The sequence below is a fragment of the Pongo abelii genome, chromosome 5, assembly GCF_028885655.2.
Source record: "Pongo abelii isolate AG06213 chromosome 5, NHGRI_mPonAbe1-v2.0_pri, whole genome shotgun sequence".
NCBI lineage: Eukaryota > Metazoa > Chordata > Mammalia > Primates > Hominidae > Pongo > Pongo abelii.
In genome coordinates, this window is record NC_071990.2 from 42,150,501 (window position 1) to 42,165,917 (window position 15,417).

The 15,417-nt window shown below is 46.2% G+C and overlaps 1 protein-coding gene across 3 annotated transcripts in view; it reads right to left on the reverse strand.

Annotated features, from left to right (window-relative positions):
- MED20 (mediator complex subunit 20) overlaps window positions 1-15,415 on the reverse strand; it is a 116,073-nt gene extending 100,658 nt beyond the window's left edge. For 2 of the 3 annotated variants that reach the window (XR_008526169.2, XR_008526168.2), the window contains exons 1-4: window positions 15,243-15,415; window positions 11,355-11,509; window positions 4,164-4,417; window positions 1,905-2,176 (exon numbers count right to left, since the gene is read on the reverse strand). Coding sequence is in view for 1 of the 3 variants with exons in the window: in XM_002816877.5 (XP_002816923.1) it covers window positions 1,961-2,176; window positions 4,164-4,417; window positions 11,355-11,509; window positions 15,243-15,256 (639 nt within the window). In the remaining 2 variants the exon portion in view is untranslated. Of the gene's footprint in view, window positions 1-239; window positions 2,177-4,163; window positions 4,418-11,354; window positions 11,510-15,242 lie in introns of those variants that run through there. The other variant, XM_002816877.5, reaches the window with a different exon arrangement.
- Between the last annotated feature and the right edge of the window lie 2 nt (window positions 15,416-15,417).

Sequence of the window (15,417 nt, forward strand, 5' to 3'; positions counted from 1 at the left end):
AGTGTAGTTAGGGATTTTATACTGTTTTTTTAGCTTTTAGGGAACAGAGTCCCTCCTTATAATGCACAAGTCTAGAGAGTCTATATTTACCACAATCAACTTCTGGAGATTTTCAGGAAATGCATTGTGTTCAAAATGCGGCCTATGTATTGTTTCATTCCATAAAAGCTGCAGCCTACAGAAAAATACAAATAAATAAACCTGGATGAGAGCAAATGTAAATCAGGAGGCCAAAAACGTAAGATCTGTGCATTTTATTTTTGTAAACAATATCTAAAACATACCTCAATATAAAAAACCAGAAACAAAATAACAAAAACAGGGGGTGAGAACAAAAAATACAGATGACAGGTTCTGTAGTTATGGTACTGAATTGAGCTTCCTGTCAGCCAAAACTAGAAGGGTAACATGACCACCACTTGACTTGTTGCAGAGGCTTTAGATCTGAGCACTTGGATCTGAAAACAGTTTCTCTTTAGATGCCTTCAAATAAGGGACAGTATCCTTGATGACAATACAGTACATACATTCACAATTCTCCAAGACCATCTCTGTGTATATCAAGGTTAACCTGGATGAATATTTCTGCAGCAGGCATGGGATAGGCAGGCAATATGACCAAATATGTAGTTTGGAGGCTCAAATGAAACAGGTGAAAGAGCTCAGGCAACCATGAAGCATGGTGCAGGTATCAGGGTCAAGTATTCTAACCCTAAGATCAGGATGCATGAGAACTGGAGAGGCCTCAATACTGAGACTTAGACGAAAGGTGTAGAATTAACTTCCTAGTGTGACTAATCCAACTTAGCCCAAAGTGGCTCTGAGATCAGCCCTTCTCTCAAGTCAACTCATAAACAAATGCTTTAGTTACAGGAGGTATTAACTGCAAAATAACAGCCAAGAGCATTCCTGGGCATGTCCATTGAGCTCCATGTAGCAGAAGCCATTAACTGCATATCAGCAACCAAATTCTCTTTCATCTTGTAGTCACAGAATCCCTGAGTTTTAACTCGGCACATGACTGCCCAGATAAGAGGTTCTATGTCCCAGCATCTCTTTCAGCAAAGTGTGGCCACAGTGATTTGAGCAATGCTCAGTCATATCTTTTTTTTAAAAAGTGCTTTTTCTCTCTCTCTTTCCCCAGTAGAATGCAGATATGGAGCTGATGAGTCTGCTTTGATCTTGTGGGTAAGAAAACATACTGGGAATGGCTGAATAAGACAGAAGGAAACCAAGTTCCTGATAACCTTGTAGAGTTAAATCTGCCCTAGACCATCTGACTACCTCTCTATTATTAGGTGAGAAAAAAACAAACTTCGATCTTATAGCAGTTTGGCCTGTGGCTTAACTATTTCACAACAGAAGGGAAAGATGTCAGAAGGAGATTTCAAAGGACTCAGGCAACACCCTAGGAAAGTCAATTCGCAAATCACTTCAGCAAACAGGTCAGAAAATAGTAACTATCAAACCAGTTGTGCCTTCTACTCCATCTCTAGGATAGAAGCCCAGCCACATCCTCTGAGGAAAGGAAGAGGCTCTTATTACAGCACAATCCAAACATAAAATGCAGCATGTTCACCATCGGCCTGGGACAAATCCTCAATAGTTGGGGATATGGACTATTTCCCCCACCAGTACCAGGCAGGGACATTCCTGTCCTACCTTTCCCCTAAAGGAGGCAGGGTCCAAACTTCTCCATTCTTCATAATTACCATTCTTGAGGACAGGCCAAATCCAGTAAGGCACGGAGTAAAACAGCTGATGGGGGGCTATGTGTGAGAGTCAGGGGGTTGGGGAGGGGACTCCAGACCCCAGAACAAAATCCACAGCTGGGAACCAGAGAAGGAGAGTAGAGTCCATGTCTACCCTGGGTTTCTGGGGTCTGGGGACCTGAAAGTCAGCACCTGCTCCTCCTGTGGAGTACCCCTGGTGACACAGCTCAGCTGGCAGCTGCTCATCACTAACGAATCCCAGCCACCGGCACCTGCTGCTGCTTGCGGATCTTGTTGAAGAGTTCCATGTACTGGACCATGGTATCTGCTGGGCCGTAGACTGCATCATGTCTGTTCCCAAACACTGCGGGAGCCCCTGGTGTGTGGCTGCCTAGAAAACTCTGTAGGAACTCGAGCAGGAGACTCCAGCAGTCACTAGCTACCACACAGGGGCCATACTCCACCTGGGAACCAAAAGCACAGAGAATGAGGGTGAATGAAGGCTAAGACAAGGTCTGCTTCTCTTGCACCTCCTGCCTCCTGCTCCCATCTTCCCCAATCCCGAGCTAAAGACACACACCTCCTAGCACAGTATTGGTCCACAGGAAACATTCAACCTAAACACTGGGCTCAACACCCAGCATCTTTAGGCATCTTTGACCTTCTCATCCTGGAGCTGTGCCAACCCGCAGCCCTCCCAGAGGACCCAGAAGCAGATCTGGGCCCCTTTTGATGGTCTCAGGACTGTGTTGTCCCCACTATGCTGCATAAAGATTCAAGGAGAGCTCAAGAAAATTCTGAGACACAACAAAGAGAAAGAAAAGGAAAATGTGTGTGGGGGTGGTAAGTAGAGAGTAGAGTGGACACATATGCTCATGAGTTTTTTTTAAGACCAAATTTTACTCCCTAGGTAGAACCAACCTGGGCTCCAACGCTAAGAAAGAATTTCCCAAATAGTGTGTCATGGGCCAAAAAATATACATCTTAGGTTTTCTCCTTCTGCTCTCTTTTTACTGGAGAGATGGCAGGGCAAAATTACTGGCAACCCTAAGGAGAAATAAGAAACAGGTGGGGTGTGTTTCTACTACAAGATTAGAAATGTGGAGGATAAACAGCGGGTCCTCAGTGGGTCTCAGCAAATCCAAGGTCTATCACAAGCCGAAAGGGTTAGGAAGTCTTGGTCCTAGAGGTTGCTGAGCAGAAACTACCACTAATGCCCTTTTCTCCAACTGGGATTCTTCCTAGACTTATCTATCCCCATGTCTCTACATTTTAAATCCCTACATAAATGTTGATCCTCAGGAAGCATCACAACCAAAGTCAGCAGTGCTCACATTGGCCTGAATTCCCAGAGCCAAATGCCTCTTTGATAGCATTTTCAGACTAACTTCAAAAATAGTTTGTGTGTTTCAGCCTCACTCTTAATAAATAAATCACAAATTTTCAAAGGGTAGACCTGCAAGCTTACTTGTTTTCTTATCTCAGTGCTGGGCACATTATAGGTCGTGAACTTTCCCTGGTCCCAAAGAAGCCAGCTACTGCTACACTGCCACTCTCATTCCTTGTCACTATATATGTGTATGTATACACAGACACACACACACTCTCTCAGTGTCACAGATGAAGTGATCTCACACACAAACACTCTTTCTACCATGAAAGAAAGCAGACAGCATGTCAAAAGGAAAAGCACATTTTTGCTTCCCAACCTATCTTAAAGCATACTAAGGAGAGGTATATGGGCATATGTGATTTAGGGCCCACCGCCAGAAAATTGTTCTAAGAGTTGTCCTGGTCTGCTCCAGAACTTCTTGTCATGGATGACTGTCCCTCCATATCATAACTCACCTGCCTTCCTTGACTATCTTTTCCCTTCTCCAGCAAGCCACCCTTCCTAATGAAGCTTTCTGCTTGCTTTGAACCCAGCTTCCCACTTCCTACTTCCCACCTGTGTTAGAGAGTCTCTGAATAATTAAAGAAAGGATAAAAGATTCACGAAGAGGAAGCACAGATGCCTTGGAGTCAGGGATCAGGTAGGCATAAATATCTATTTAAATTGAGAACTGGAGGCCAGGTGTGGTGGCTCATACCTGTAATCCCAGCACTTTGGGGGGCTGAGATAGGAGGATCAATTGAGCCCAGGAGTTTGAGATCAGCTTGGGCAACACAGGGCAACATAGTAAGACCTCATTTCTACTAAAAAAAAAAAAAATTTAATTCGGTGGGTGTAGTCCCAGGTACTTGGGAGACTGAGGCAGAAGGATCACTTGAGCCCTGGAGGTTGAGGCTGCAGTGTGCCAAGACTACGCCACTGCATTCCAGCCTGGGTGACAGAGCAAGACTCCGTCTCAAAAAAAAAAAAAAAAAAAGAGAAGAACTGGAAAATCTTCAGAGCCCTTTGCTGAGCAGCCCCCTCAGAACATCCTGCTCCTATTTTCACCAAGGTCTTACCTCCACAGAGATGCCCCGGGCACTGGGCCCCATTGTGACTGTGCCCACCTTCACCAGGAAGTCACAGTACTGGTACCGGGTGCCCCGGGTCTCAATCTTGCTGGCCTTAGCACTCTGGAAAAAGCCCTTGAGCTTCACCATAAGCACATCAAAGTTGGTGTCAGCAATAAGGCAAGGGCCATTCTCAAAGAGGGCGAAACAGCTCAATGGGTACTCTGAGTTGTGCATCACATACATCAGCTTCCCGGTCTGACCTGCAAGGGACAGAGATCCTATTCATCATCAAGACTTTCACTGGCAAACCCCAGGGTAGAGTCAAATGACTCCTCCCGGAATGAGGCCAGACAGCAATCTGGCACTATCTCAGCAGTTCTTGGTGGGGGTGAGGGGAATCCTCTCACTCACAGCCTTTTCTAGAAAGGTAGGGGAAATTAGCAGAAGAGGCAGCATGTGGTAAAACCCACCCTGCTCTACAGAAAACGGTGAGGGGCACACAGGGAACTTTAATAGTGTTGATCACGTTTTAATTCTTAAGTTGGGTGGTGGGCTCACAGATGGTCTATATGTAAAGTCTAACTCCCACAGACTTTACGTATAATCTTTTGTATATTATCATATATTACATAAGTAAAATGAAAGTTAACAGCATTTGGGCATGCCAAAGGAAGTAGCTGCTCCCTTCTTCTGCACACTTCTCCTCACCTTAGCCTCCTCCCTCTTTGAGGTCTAGTAAATGGTCCTACGGAAGCAGCAAAGGGGAGTGTCTGAGCATAAGCAGGGAAATGTAGATGGGATCCAAGCTGTGATAGGTCTTATCTACCATGCCTCAAGAAGTTTAGACTGTATCCTGAAACCAATGGCAAACCGTTGGAGAATTTTTAGAAGTCTAGCCAACTTGGGAAGCAAGCAGCACACTATAGCAGAGAGAACTCAGGATCTGGATCAGAAGATCAACTTTCAAGCCCCAGCTCACCCCTTCCAGTCTCTAAAAAATGAGTTTTCTCATTTTATTTCCATAGACTATTTGCAATAAGAATGGGAAGCTATATACATTTAGTTAAGTAGAAAACAGAAGAAGGCAGGGCTGGGCACAGTGGCTCACACCCGTAATCCCAACACTTTGGGAGGCTGAGGCGGGTGGATCACCTGAGGTCAGGAGTTCCAGACCGGCCTGACCAACATGGTGAAACCATGTCTCTACTAAAAATACAAAAATTATCTGGGTGTGGTGGTGCACGCCTGTAATCCCAGCTACTTGGGAGGCTGAGGCACGAGAATCACTTGAACCCAGGAGGCAGAGGTTGCAGTGAGTTGAGATCGTGTCACTGCACTCCAGCCTAGGCAACAGAGCAATACTCTATCTCCAAAAAAAAGAAAAAAAAAGGTAAAAACTGGAAAGCAAGATTCCTCTTTCATACACTACAAGAATTAATGGATAGACTGCCACAATCCCACATGCTTATTACATACATAAGCCATTCCCAACACTTTTCTTAGGGCTTAAGAGACGTACAAGCAGAGCACTTAGCCCCTGACTTCAAGAAGCTGACAATCAGGCTGGGCGCGGTGGCTCACGCCTGTAATCCCAGCACTTTGGGAGGCCAAGGTGAGTGGATCACTTGAGGTCAGGAGTTCGAGACCAGCATGGCCAACATGGTAAAACCTCGTCTCTACTAAAAATACAGAAATTAGCCAGGCATGGTGGCATGCGCCTGTAATCCCAGCTACTCGGGAGGCTGAGGCAGGAGAAGCACTTGAACCCAAGAGGCAGAGGTTGCAGTGAGCCAAGATCGTGCCACTGCACTCCAGCCTGGGTGACAGCGAGATTCCATCTCAAAAAAAAAAAAGCTGACAATCTCATGAGAGAGCTAGGCTAAAAACTTTTTTTTTTTTGAGACAGAGTCTCACTCTGTTGCCCAGGCTGTATGTAGTGCAGTGGCGCAGTCTTGGCTCACTGCAACCTCCACCTCTTAGGTTCAAGTGATTCTCTTGCCTCAGCCTCCTGAGTAGCTGGCATTACAGGTGTGCGCCACCACACCTGGCTAATTTTTGTATTTTTAGTAGAGACGGGGTTTCACCATGTTGGCCAGGCTGGTCTTGAACTCCTGACCTCAGGTGATCTGCCCGCCTCGGCCTCCGAAAGGGCTGGGATTCCAGGCGTGAGCCGCCACGCCCAGCTGAGATAGGCTAAAAACTTTTTGAAAGACCACAAAATAAAACAAGTTATTACCGAGGAAAGACCAGAAGTCTTTCGGAAGAAGGAAAGACTTCCTAAAAAGGAAAAGATTAAAATGAACAAGTCAGCAGGAAAAAAAAATAGGATTTGAACTGCAATATGAAAAGAAGGTAGGATCCAGCCTCACAAAGGAAAGAAGACATTCTAGACAGGGGGTAAGAGTGTGCAATTGAAAAGCGTGCGAGGGCGGGGGGAGCAGAGGTCATGTGGCTTCCCTATACAGGCTGCCGTTCATGAACACAGCAGGCTCTGCACAGATCCTCCAGGCCACATCCCTCCTCCTGACTGCTTGCTGACAATTCACACCTGTCACCTCATTCTAAATCCAGTTCCAAACTTCTCAACTCTCAAGAAAAAAATCCATCCAAAGCCAACCTCGTCATTCTGTTCTGTCTACTCACTGTAATTGCATACTTTATTCATACTATATGAGTCTACAAGTGTTACTGCCTTGGAAATATCTTAAAAGTCAACTAAGGGGTGTGTGTGTGTGCTTAATGAAGGCACTTCTAGCTGTTATAAACAATAACATTTTCCTTTTCTTCTTTTTTTTTTTTTTTGAGACACGGTGTTGCTCTGTCACCTAGGCTGGAGTGTAGTGGCATGAACACAGCTCACTGAAGCCTCAACCTCCTGAGCCCAAGCAATCCTCCTGCCTCAGCCTCCCATGTAGCTGGGCCCACCATGCCCACCTTTTTTTTTTTTTTTTGTAAAGACGAGGTCTTACCATCTTGCCTAGGCTGGTCTCAAACTCCTAGGCTCAAGCAATCCTCTCACCTCTACCTCCTAAAGTGCTGGGATTCACAGGTATGAGCCACTGCACTCAGCTGACCATAGTACTTTTTTTTTTTTTGGAGATGGAGTCTAGCTCTGTTGTCCAGGCTGGAGTGCAATGGCATGATCTGGGCTCACTGCAGCTTCTGCCTCCCAAGTTTAAACGATTCTCCTGCCTCAGACTCCTGAGTAGCTGGGATTACAGGTGCCTGCCACCACGCCTGGCTAATTTTTGTATTTTTAGTAGAGACAGGGTTTCGCCATGTTGACCAGGCTGGTCTCAAGCTCCTGACCTCAGGTGATCTGCCTGCCTCGGCCTCCCAAAATGCTGGGATTCCAGGCATGAGCCACCGCGCCCAGCCAACAATCGTATTTTCTATCACAGCAAAATAGTTTCATTTCTGTACCACCCTGTGAAGCAAGCAGAACCAGGTTTACTATCCCCTTTCTAAAGATGAGGAAAATGAAGCTAATTGGATCCCAGAGCAGCAGCAGTAGCAGAACCACCTGGGAACTTATTAGAAATGCAAATTACAGCCAGGGCGCTCATGCCTGTAATCTCAACACTTCAGGAGGCCAAGGCGGGGAGGATCGCTTGAGCCCAGGAGTTTGAGACCAGCCTGGGCAACACAGGGAGACCCTGACTCTACAAAAAAAGTCAAAAAGTTAGCCAGGTATAGTGGCACGCACCTGTGGCCCCAGCTATTTAGGATGCTGGGGCTGGAGGACCACTTGAGCCCGGCAGGTCAAGGCAATAGTGAGCTATGATCATGCCATTGCACTCCAGCCTGGGTGACAGAAAGAGACCCCGTCTCAAAAAAAAAAAAAGGTGGGGGGAAATGCAAATTATTGTCTACTCTCCTCCAAACTACTAAGTCAGAAACTTTGGCGTGGGGTCTAGCAATCTGTGTGGTAACAAGCCTTTCAGATGATGCTAATGCTGGTCAAGTGTGAGAATCACTGATCTACAGGCACAGAGCCAGTAACCAGCAAAACTGAAGCTCCAATCCAGGCATGCTCACCCCAAGTTTATTGCTCTTTCCTGCCTGCCATGAAGGTGTTCTGTCTCCCCAACTAGACTGTGGCTTCTTGAAAGTGAGGGCCTGCTCAGCCCACACCAGGTAGTTTCACTAGAAGTCATATGCCATCTCATATCTATATCCAAATGTTTTATTACCCAAATGCTTTTGTAATTATCTCGATTCTGACCTCCTTCATATTGAAGGCAACACAAATGGTAACTGCAATTTTATCAACGATGATAAAAGAGCTCAGTACAACTCTTAGCTACTTAAATATTACTTTAAATATTACATGACAGGCTGGGTACAGTGGTTCATGCCTGTAATCCCAGCACTTTGGGAGGCCAAGGTGGGCGGATCACAAGGTCAGGAGTTCAAGACCAGCCTGGCCAACATGGTGAAACCCCATCTCTACTAAAAATACAAAAATGAGCCGGGCGTGGTGGAGCACACCTATAGTCCCAGCTACTCGGGAGGCTGAGGCAGAATTGCTTGAACTCGGGAGGTGGAGGTTGCAGTGAGCCGAGACTGTGCCATTGCACTCCAGCCTGGGCAACAAGAACAAAACTCTGTCTCAAAAAAAAATTACATGACAATCTCAGTTCTAAATGCTTTGCATGTATTAACTTATTTAGCACAACATGACGAGAGAAGTACATGATTATTTTCATTTTATAGATGAGAGAACTGTATTGGGAAGAGTCCAAAAAGAGCCCACGTCAGATAGTTTTGGTACAAGAAATGTATACGGGGAACAAATACACGGGTTGGAAGAAAGGAAAAACCAAACAAGATGGTGGGACAACCCAAAGATTAGCAACACAGGAAACTACTACCATCCCTAGGGCTAGAGGGAAAAGAAAATATGTGCTGTTATCAGAGGCAGGAATGAGGGCTGCCTAGCAGAAGCTAGAACGAAGGAGGTGAAGACACAGCCATGGCTAGAGACACTGCCCAGAGCAGAGGGAGAGGAACACTGTGGGCTTCCTTTCTCCCATCCTCTAATCTTCTCTGGTGCCTCTCAATAACCAAAGCTAACTAGTAGAGGGCCTGGAAAATACAGCTTACAGGGGAAGTGCAGGAAATGGATCTAAGGGAAACAGGTACATGAGTGGCATGGAAACAGTAACAGGTTGTGGGAGTTACCTACAGGTACACAGTTAGAACGTGGCAAAGCCAGGACTCAGGACTCTGGCTCCCCAGTGATAAACACTGTGCTATGGAACTGTTCAAGGTCAACTTACTACAGAGCCAAGACTAAGAGAAACAAGTTCCCTAACTCATATCCAAAGAGTCTCTCTCATTGCCTAAGCCCAGGAGTTAGAGCTTGCAGTGAGCTGTGATCATGCTACTGTACAGCCGGGCAACGAAGTGAGACCCTCATTCTAAAAAGAAAAAAAAAAAATCCTCTCTCCCTCCCAACCATCATCCCCCATCATCCACACCCCATCTCCTCACTCAATACACTAAAACGAACAATTGATTTATGCTAATGAGGAGGTCAAGGCCAATGGTTAGGTGTAAGAAAACAGGAACTCTATAAACAGAAACTTCTAGAAACCCTAAAGCTCTAAAAGAATCATAAACAAAGACTTCTGGGCCTAAAACAAGTCTTTCTCAAATTTCAGAGTGCATAAGGATTGTCTGGATTGTCAAATGTAGATTATGTGGCCTACAGCAGCATTCAATCAGTAAACAGGGCCAGGAAATCTGCAACTCTAACAAGTATCCCAGGTGATTCTGACGTGGTTAGTCAGTGATTAACCCTGAGAAACACTGCTTCTAGAGTTCAAACTGCACAAAACAAAAAGCACTCAAAGAACACAAGGGCCAGGCATGGTGGCTCATGCCTATCATCTCAGCACTTTGGGAGGCCTATGCTGGCAGATCCCTTGAGCTCAAGAGTTTGACACCAGCTACTTGAGAGGCTGAGGTAGGAGGATGGCTTGTGGCTAGGAGTTTGAGACCAATTTGGGCAGCATAGCAAGACACTCCCATGACCATACCCAAAAGTAAAAAAATCAGCCAGGCATGGTGGCACATGCCTGTAGTTTCAGCTACTCAGGAGGCTAAGGTGGGAGGATCACCTGACCCCAGGAGTTTGAGGCTGCAGTGAGCTATGAGACTCCAAAGCACTTCAGCCTGGGCAACAGTGCAAGACTCTATCTCTTAAAAACACACACACACATAAATACTCACAAACAAAGAAATGTTGGGTTGTAATGGATATGTTTAGTACCTTGGTTGTGGTGATGGTATCATAGGTGTATGCATATATCCAAACTCATTAAGATGTATGCATTAGATGTGTACAACTACTTGTATATCAACTATACCTCAATAAAGCTTTAGCCAGGAGTGGTGGCTCATACCTATAATCCCAGTACTTTGGGAAGCTGAGGCCAGATAATCCCTTAAGGCCAGGAATTCAAAACCAGCCTGGTCAACATAGGGAGGCCCTGTTTCTATAAAAAATTTAAAATATTAGCCAGGCGTGGTGGCTCATGCCTGTGGTCTCAGCTACTCAGGAAGCCGAGGTGGAAGGATCACGTGAGCCCAAGGGTCGAGGCTGCAGTCAGTGAGCTGTGATCATGCCACTGCACTCTGGCCTGTGCGAAAGAGTAAGACCCTGTCTCAAAAAAATAAATAAAATAAAATAAAATAAAGTGGCTGGGCACGGTGGCTCACACCTGTAATCCCAGCACTTTGGGAGGCTGAGGTGGGCGGATCACCTGAGGTCGGGAGTTCGAGACCAGCCTGACCCACACAGAGAAACCCCATCTCTACCAAAAATACAAAATTAGCCAGGCTTGGTGACGCATGCCTATAATCCCAGCTACCTGGGAAGGCTGAGGCAGGAGAATCACTTGAACCTGGGAGGTGGAGGTTGCAGTGAACCGAGATCGCACCATTGCACTCCAGCCTGGGCAACAAGAGCAAAGCTCCATCTCAAAAAAATAAAATAAAATAAATAAAATAAAGCTTTCAAAGGCCCTATTCTAAGAGATAAAGAACCAAGAATAAATGACTTCAAAAACACGTCTCGCCACATGTTTAAGAATACCACCCTTAGCAGAAAAGCAGAAAGACTTCAACTAACTCAAATGTCTATTAACTCCAAGCCTGGTTCCAGCCATCCTACAGACCCATCTCACTGACCTTGGCTGCCAAGGGTAGAGGCGGCCGTATGGTAAGTCTCACAGTCCACACAAAATGTTCCTTGCTTCTCTGCCCCAAGCATCTCCAATTTCCGGGTAAGGAGCTCTACGGTTTGCTGAACACTCTTGCCCTCGGCCACAGGCATCTGGGACACACTGGAAAGGAGAGCACCAAATCGTCAGTTATCCAGAGACACACATGTGCTCACTGAGCCATTCACTCGCCCACAGCATCACAGCTCATCAGGGCCAAAAGTTATCTTGGAAATTACCTACTCTGACCGTCTCCCAATCCCTGCAACTTTATTATTATTTTTAATTAAAAAAAAATTTTTGGGCCAGGAGTGGTGGCTCATGCCTGTAATACCAGCACTTTGGGAGGTCAAGGCGGGCGGATCACCAAGTCAGGAGTTCAAGACAAGCCTGGCCAATATGGTGAAACCCTGTCTCTACTAAAAATACAAAAATTAGCTGGGTGTGGTAGCAGACCCCTGTAATCCCAGCTACGTGGGAGGCTGAGGCCGGAGAATCATTTGAACCCGGGAGGCCGAGATGGCAGTAAGCCGAGATCGCGCCCTTGCACTCCAGCCTGGGCAACAGGGCGAGACGCCATCTTAAAAAAAAAAAAAAATTTAAGACCAGTCAAGTGCAATAGTTAGAATGGGGAAGAGTAGAACAAGGAGTCCAATCTGTAACTGAATGTGAACAATCAATTAAGATAACTCATTACACTTGGACCAATCCCCCATTGTAAAGACAAGGAATAGAGGACCACGGTCCCTGAGAGCCCCTCTAAGAACTGGAGCACAGTTCTCAGGATTCTCGAACCGGGGCAATGAACTTCCTATCACGGGGCGTTCTGAAGTGTGGCATGCCAAAGATTCTAGATGGCATACAGACTGAGCATTCAATAATGCTGAGTCATATAATGAAAAAGGGATTCCTTTTGCAACTCTTTCAGTTCTGACTACATCAAGGGAAAAGTCTCCGTTTGGGTTAACATGTTTTTACCAACTCTGTGAACTTGAGCTGTTCAGCACAGTAGCCCAGAGCCACAGGTGGCTGGGGCTATTGTATTGGACACTGTTGTTAGAGAACATTTCCATCATCACAGAAAGTTCTATTCAACAGCCCTAGGAACAAAAAAAGAAAAGCAGTCTTCAAGTTTATAATCTTTGGGAATGAGAGGCAACAGTATTCACAAAAATTGAATCAAAACAATGGAACAAAACAAAAAAAAAGTTATTTCCAAGGTTTCCTCCTATGGTGAGTGAACCTCCTACGGTGGCTTCCCCTTTAGAGTGGTAGGTAACCAACTGCCAACCAACAACGTGCCAGACTGCATCCTAAGGCCTTTAGATGAATTAACTCTCCAAATCCTCATGACAGTCCTATGAAGGTGTGTTATTTATCAACTTGTTACAAATGAGGAAACTGCCGGGTGTGGTGGCTCACGCCTGTAATCCCAGCACTTTGGGAGGCCGAGGTGGGCGGATCACTTGAGGTCAGGAGTTCGAGACCAGCCTAGCCAACATGGTGAAACCCCGTCTCTACCAAAAACACAAAGCTTAGCCAGGCATGGTGGTGTGCACCTGTAATCCCAGCTACATGGGAGGCTGAGGCAGGAGAATCACTTGAAACCAGGAGGCGGAGGTTGCAGTGAGCCAAGATCGCACCACTGCCCTCCAGCCTGGACAACAAGAGCGAAACTCCATCTCAAAAAGGAAAAAAAAAGAGGAAACTTAGCCAGGCACGGTGGCTCACGCCCATAATCCCAGCACCTTGGAAGGCCAAGGCGGGCGGATCACAAGGTCAGGAGATCAAGACCATCCTGGCTAACACAGTGAAACCCCGTCTCTACCAAAAATACAAAAAAATTAGCCAGGCGTGGTGGTGGGCGCCTGTAGTCCCAGCTACTCGGGAGGCTGAGGCAGGAGAATGGCATGAACCCGGGAGGCAGAGCTTGCAGTGAGCGGAGATCACACCACTGCGCTCCAGCCTGGGCAACAGAGTGAGACTCCGCCTCAAAAAAAAAAAAAAAAAAGGAAACAAGTACAGCACAAAGAGGCTAAACAACTTGCACTAGGTCACACAGTTAATGGGTGGTACACCCAAGACTCAAAGCCCAGCAACCTGGCTTGATGTCCATGCTCTTAACCACTAACTAGACTGCCTGTATAGGGATGTAGTGCCTGTTAAAACATTTTTAAGGAAAAGATCGATTAAAAAATTAATAAACAATAGTACAAGCAGTACTTAGCTATATAGAAATCAAGAAAACAGTCATAGATGACATTGCTTTATGATCAACTAAATGAATCTATTAAGGTAGAGTCCTTCTGTTGCTAAAAATTGTCACTACTCTATCAGAAAAAACACTGATAAACGATGTTGCTAATGTGCCTTATTTTGAAATATAAAAGAATCCCTAAACTGACGCTACAAGTGACAGAAGTCCTAGGATTCTGAAAACGTTGATAAGGGTGCCAACAGAGAGCCCTTTCCCTGGAGCTGCCTTCTCCATTTAAAGAGCAGGGGTGGCTGGGCACGGTGGCTCCTGTCTGTAATGCCAATACTTTGGGAGACCAAAGCAGGAGGCTCGCTTGAGTTCAGGAATTCAAGACCTGCATGTACAAAACAGCAAGACCCCATTTCTATTTCTTTAAAAAAAAGAAAGAGCAGGGGTTCCAGGGTTCTACCCTGCATCCTTTCCATTTCCATTCCTCACATATCTTGCTTCCATTAAGGAACACAGGAGGATCATGTCAACCGTAGGAAACAAGAGTGCAATCACTGAGAAACCTGCAAGAACCTGGGCTACCAGGAGGAAAAGTATTTCCCCTACACATGCTTTTGTATGGGAAGCCTATAGCCACTGGTTTCAGATATCCTGGCCTCCGAGTTTCTCCCACGGAAAAAATGCTCACATCTACTGAGATAACAAAAAAATGTTCTGGGACTTGGCACCTTACAACTAACGCCTCCACGAGCACTGGACCCATACCTTTCCCTGCCACCTCATCTTCTTTCAACTGAGACTTAAAACATATGAAAGATAAAAACTCCATTGAAACTAGACCAACCATGGAATTAAACATAATGGGAAACGAGTCCTAAAGAGATAAAGTGCCTAGAACCATGATCTCCTTATTATCAATACCCTCTTTTTTCCTCTAGACCCAAGATATTAAAATGGGCAAATTAGAAACAGACACAAGCGGGTCTAACTGTATTTGATGGCTGAGGGAAGGGCAGGGGAAAATCTTTAAAAATACTATCTCCTGATTGCTTATGGCCCACTCCCTCCAACCCTGTCTGCAGGTGGGTCATAGTCCAAAGACCCTATTTCCAACCCTGAGGTCCCATTGCAGGCAGTACTATGGCCCCACGGGAAGGAAGATGTATCCAGAAGAGAATGAGGTATACAACCATTGATAGGTTCCTGGGACAAAAATTTTGCTTTGTCGACACCAGCCTGGCCAATATGGTGAAACCCCATTTCTACTAAAAATACAAAAAGTAGCCGGGCGTGGTGGCGGGCGCCTGTAGTCCCAGCTGCTCGGGAGGCTGAGGCAGGAGAATCGCTTGAACCCAAGAGGCGGAGTGTTGCAGTGAGCCCAGATCGCTTCACTGCAGTCCAGCCTGGCGACAGAGCGAGACTCCGTCAAAAAACAAAAAACAAACCTTTGCTTTCCCGCCTTCCAAGAGGAAGGGGCGCATCTCTGAGGAAACAAGCCCGGGGAACCCGCAGCCCGCACGGCATCCTCTTATCCACACAAGCCGAGGACATCTCGCTCAGCTCCCAGAGGACGGCGGACCATGGTCAAGGTCCTCTTTCCGGCCTTTCACAACTCCAAGCCCCGCCCCACAAAACCCCCTGCAGTCCTACCAAGTCACTCCCATGGCGTCGGGCCAGGAAGGTGGCAGAATCACACAGTAGAAACGCAGGGTTCCCTGTCCGCGCACAGAAACTGCTTCAGTTCCCCAACACAACCTTCGGTCTCAGAAGGGACTCCGGAAATACGTAAAAACATAGCGCCGCGTCCACGCCTTCCCCAAGGAAT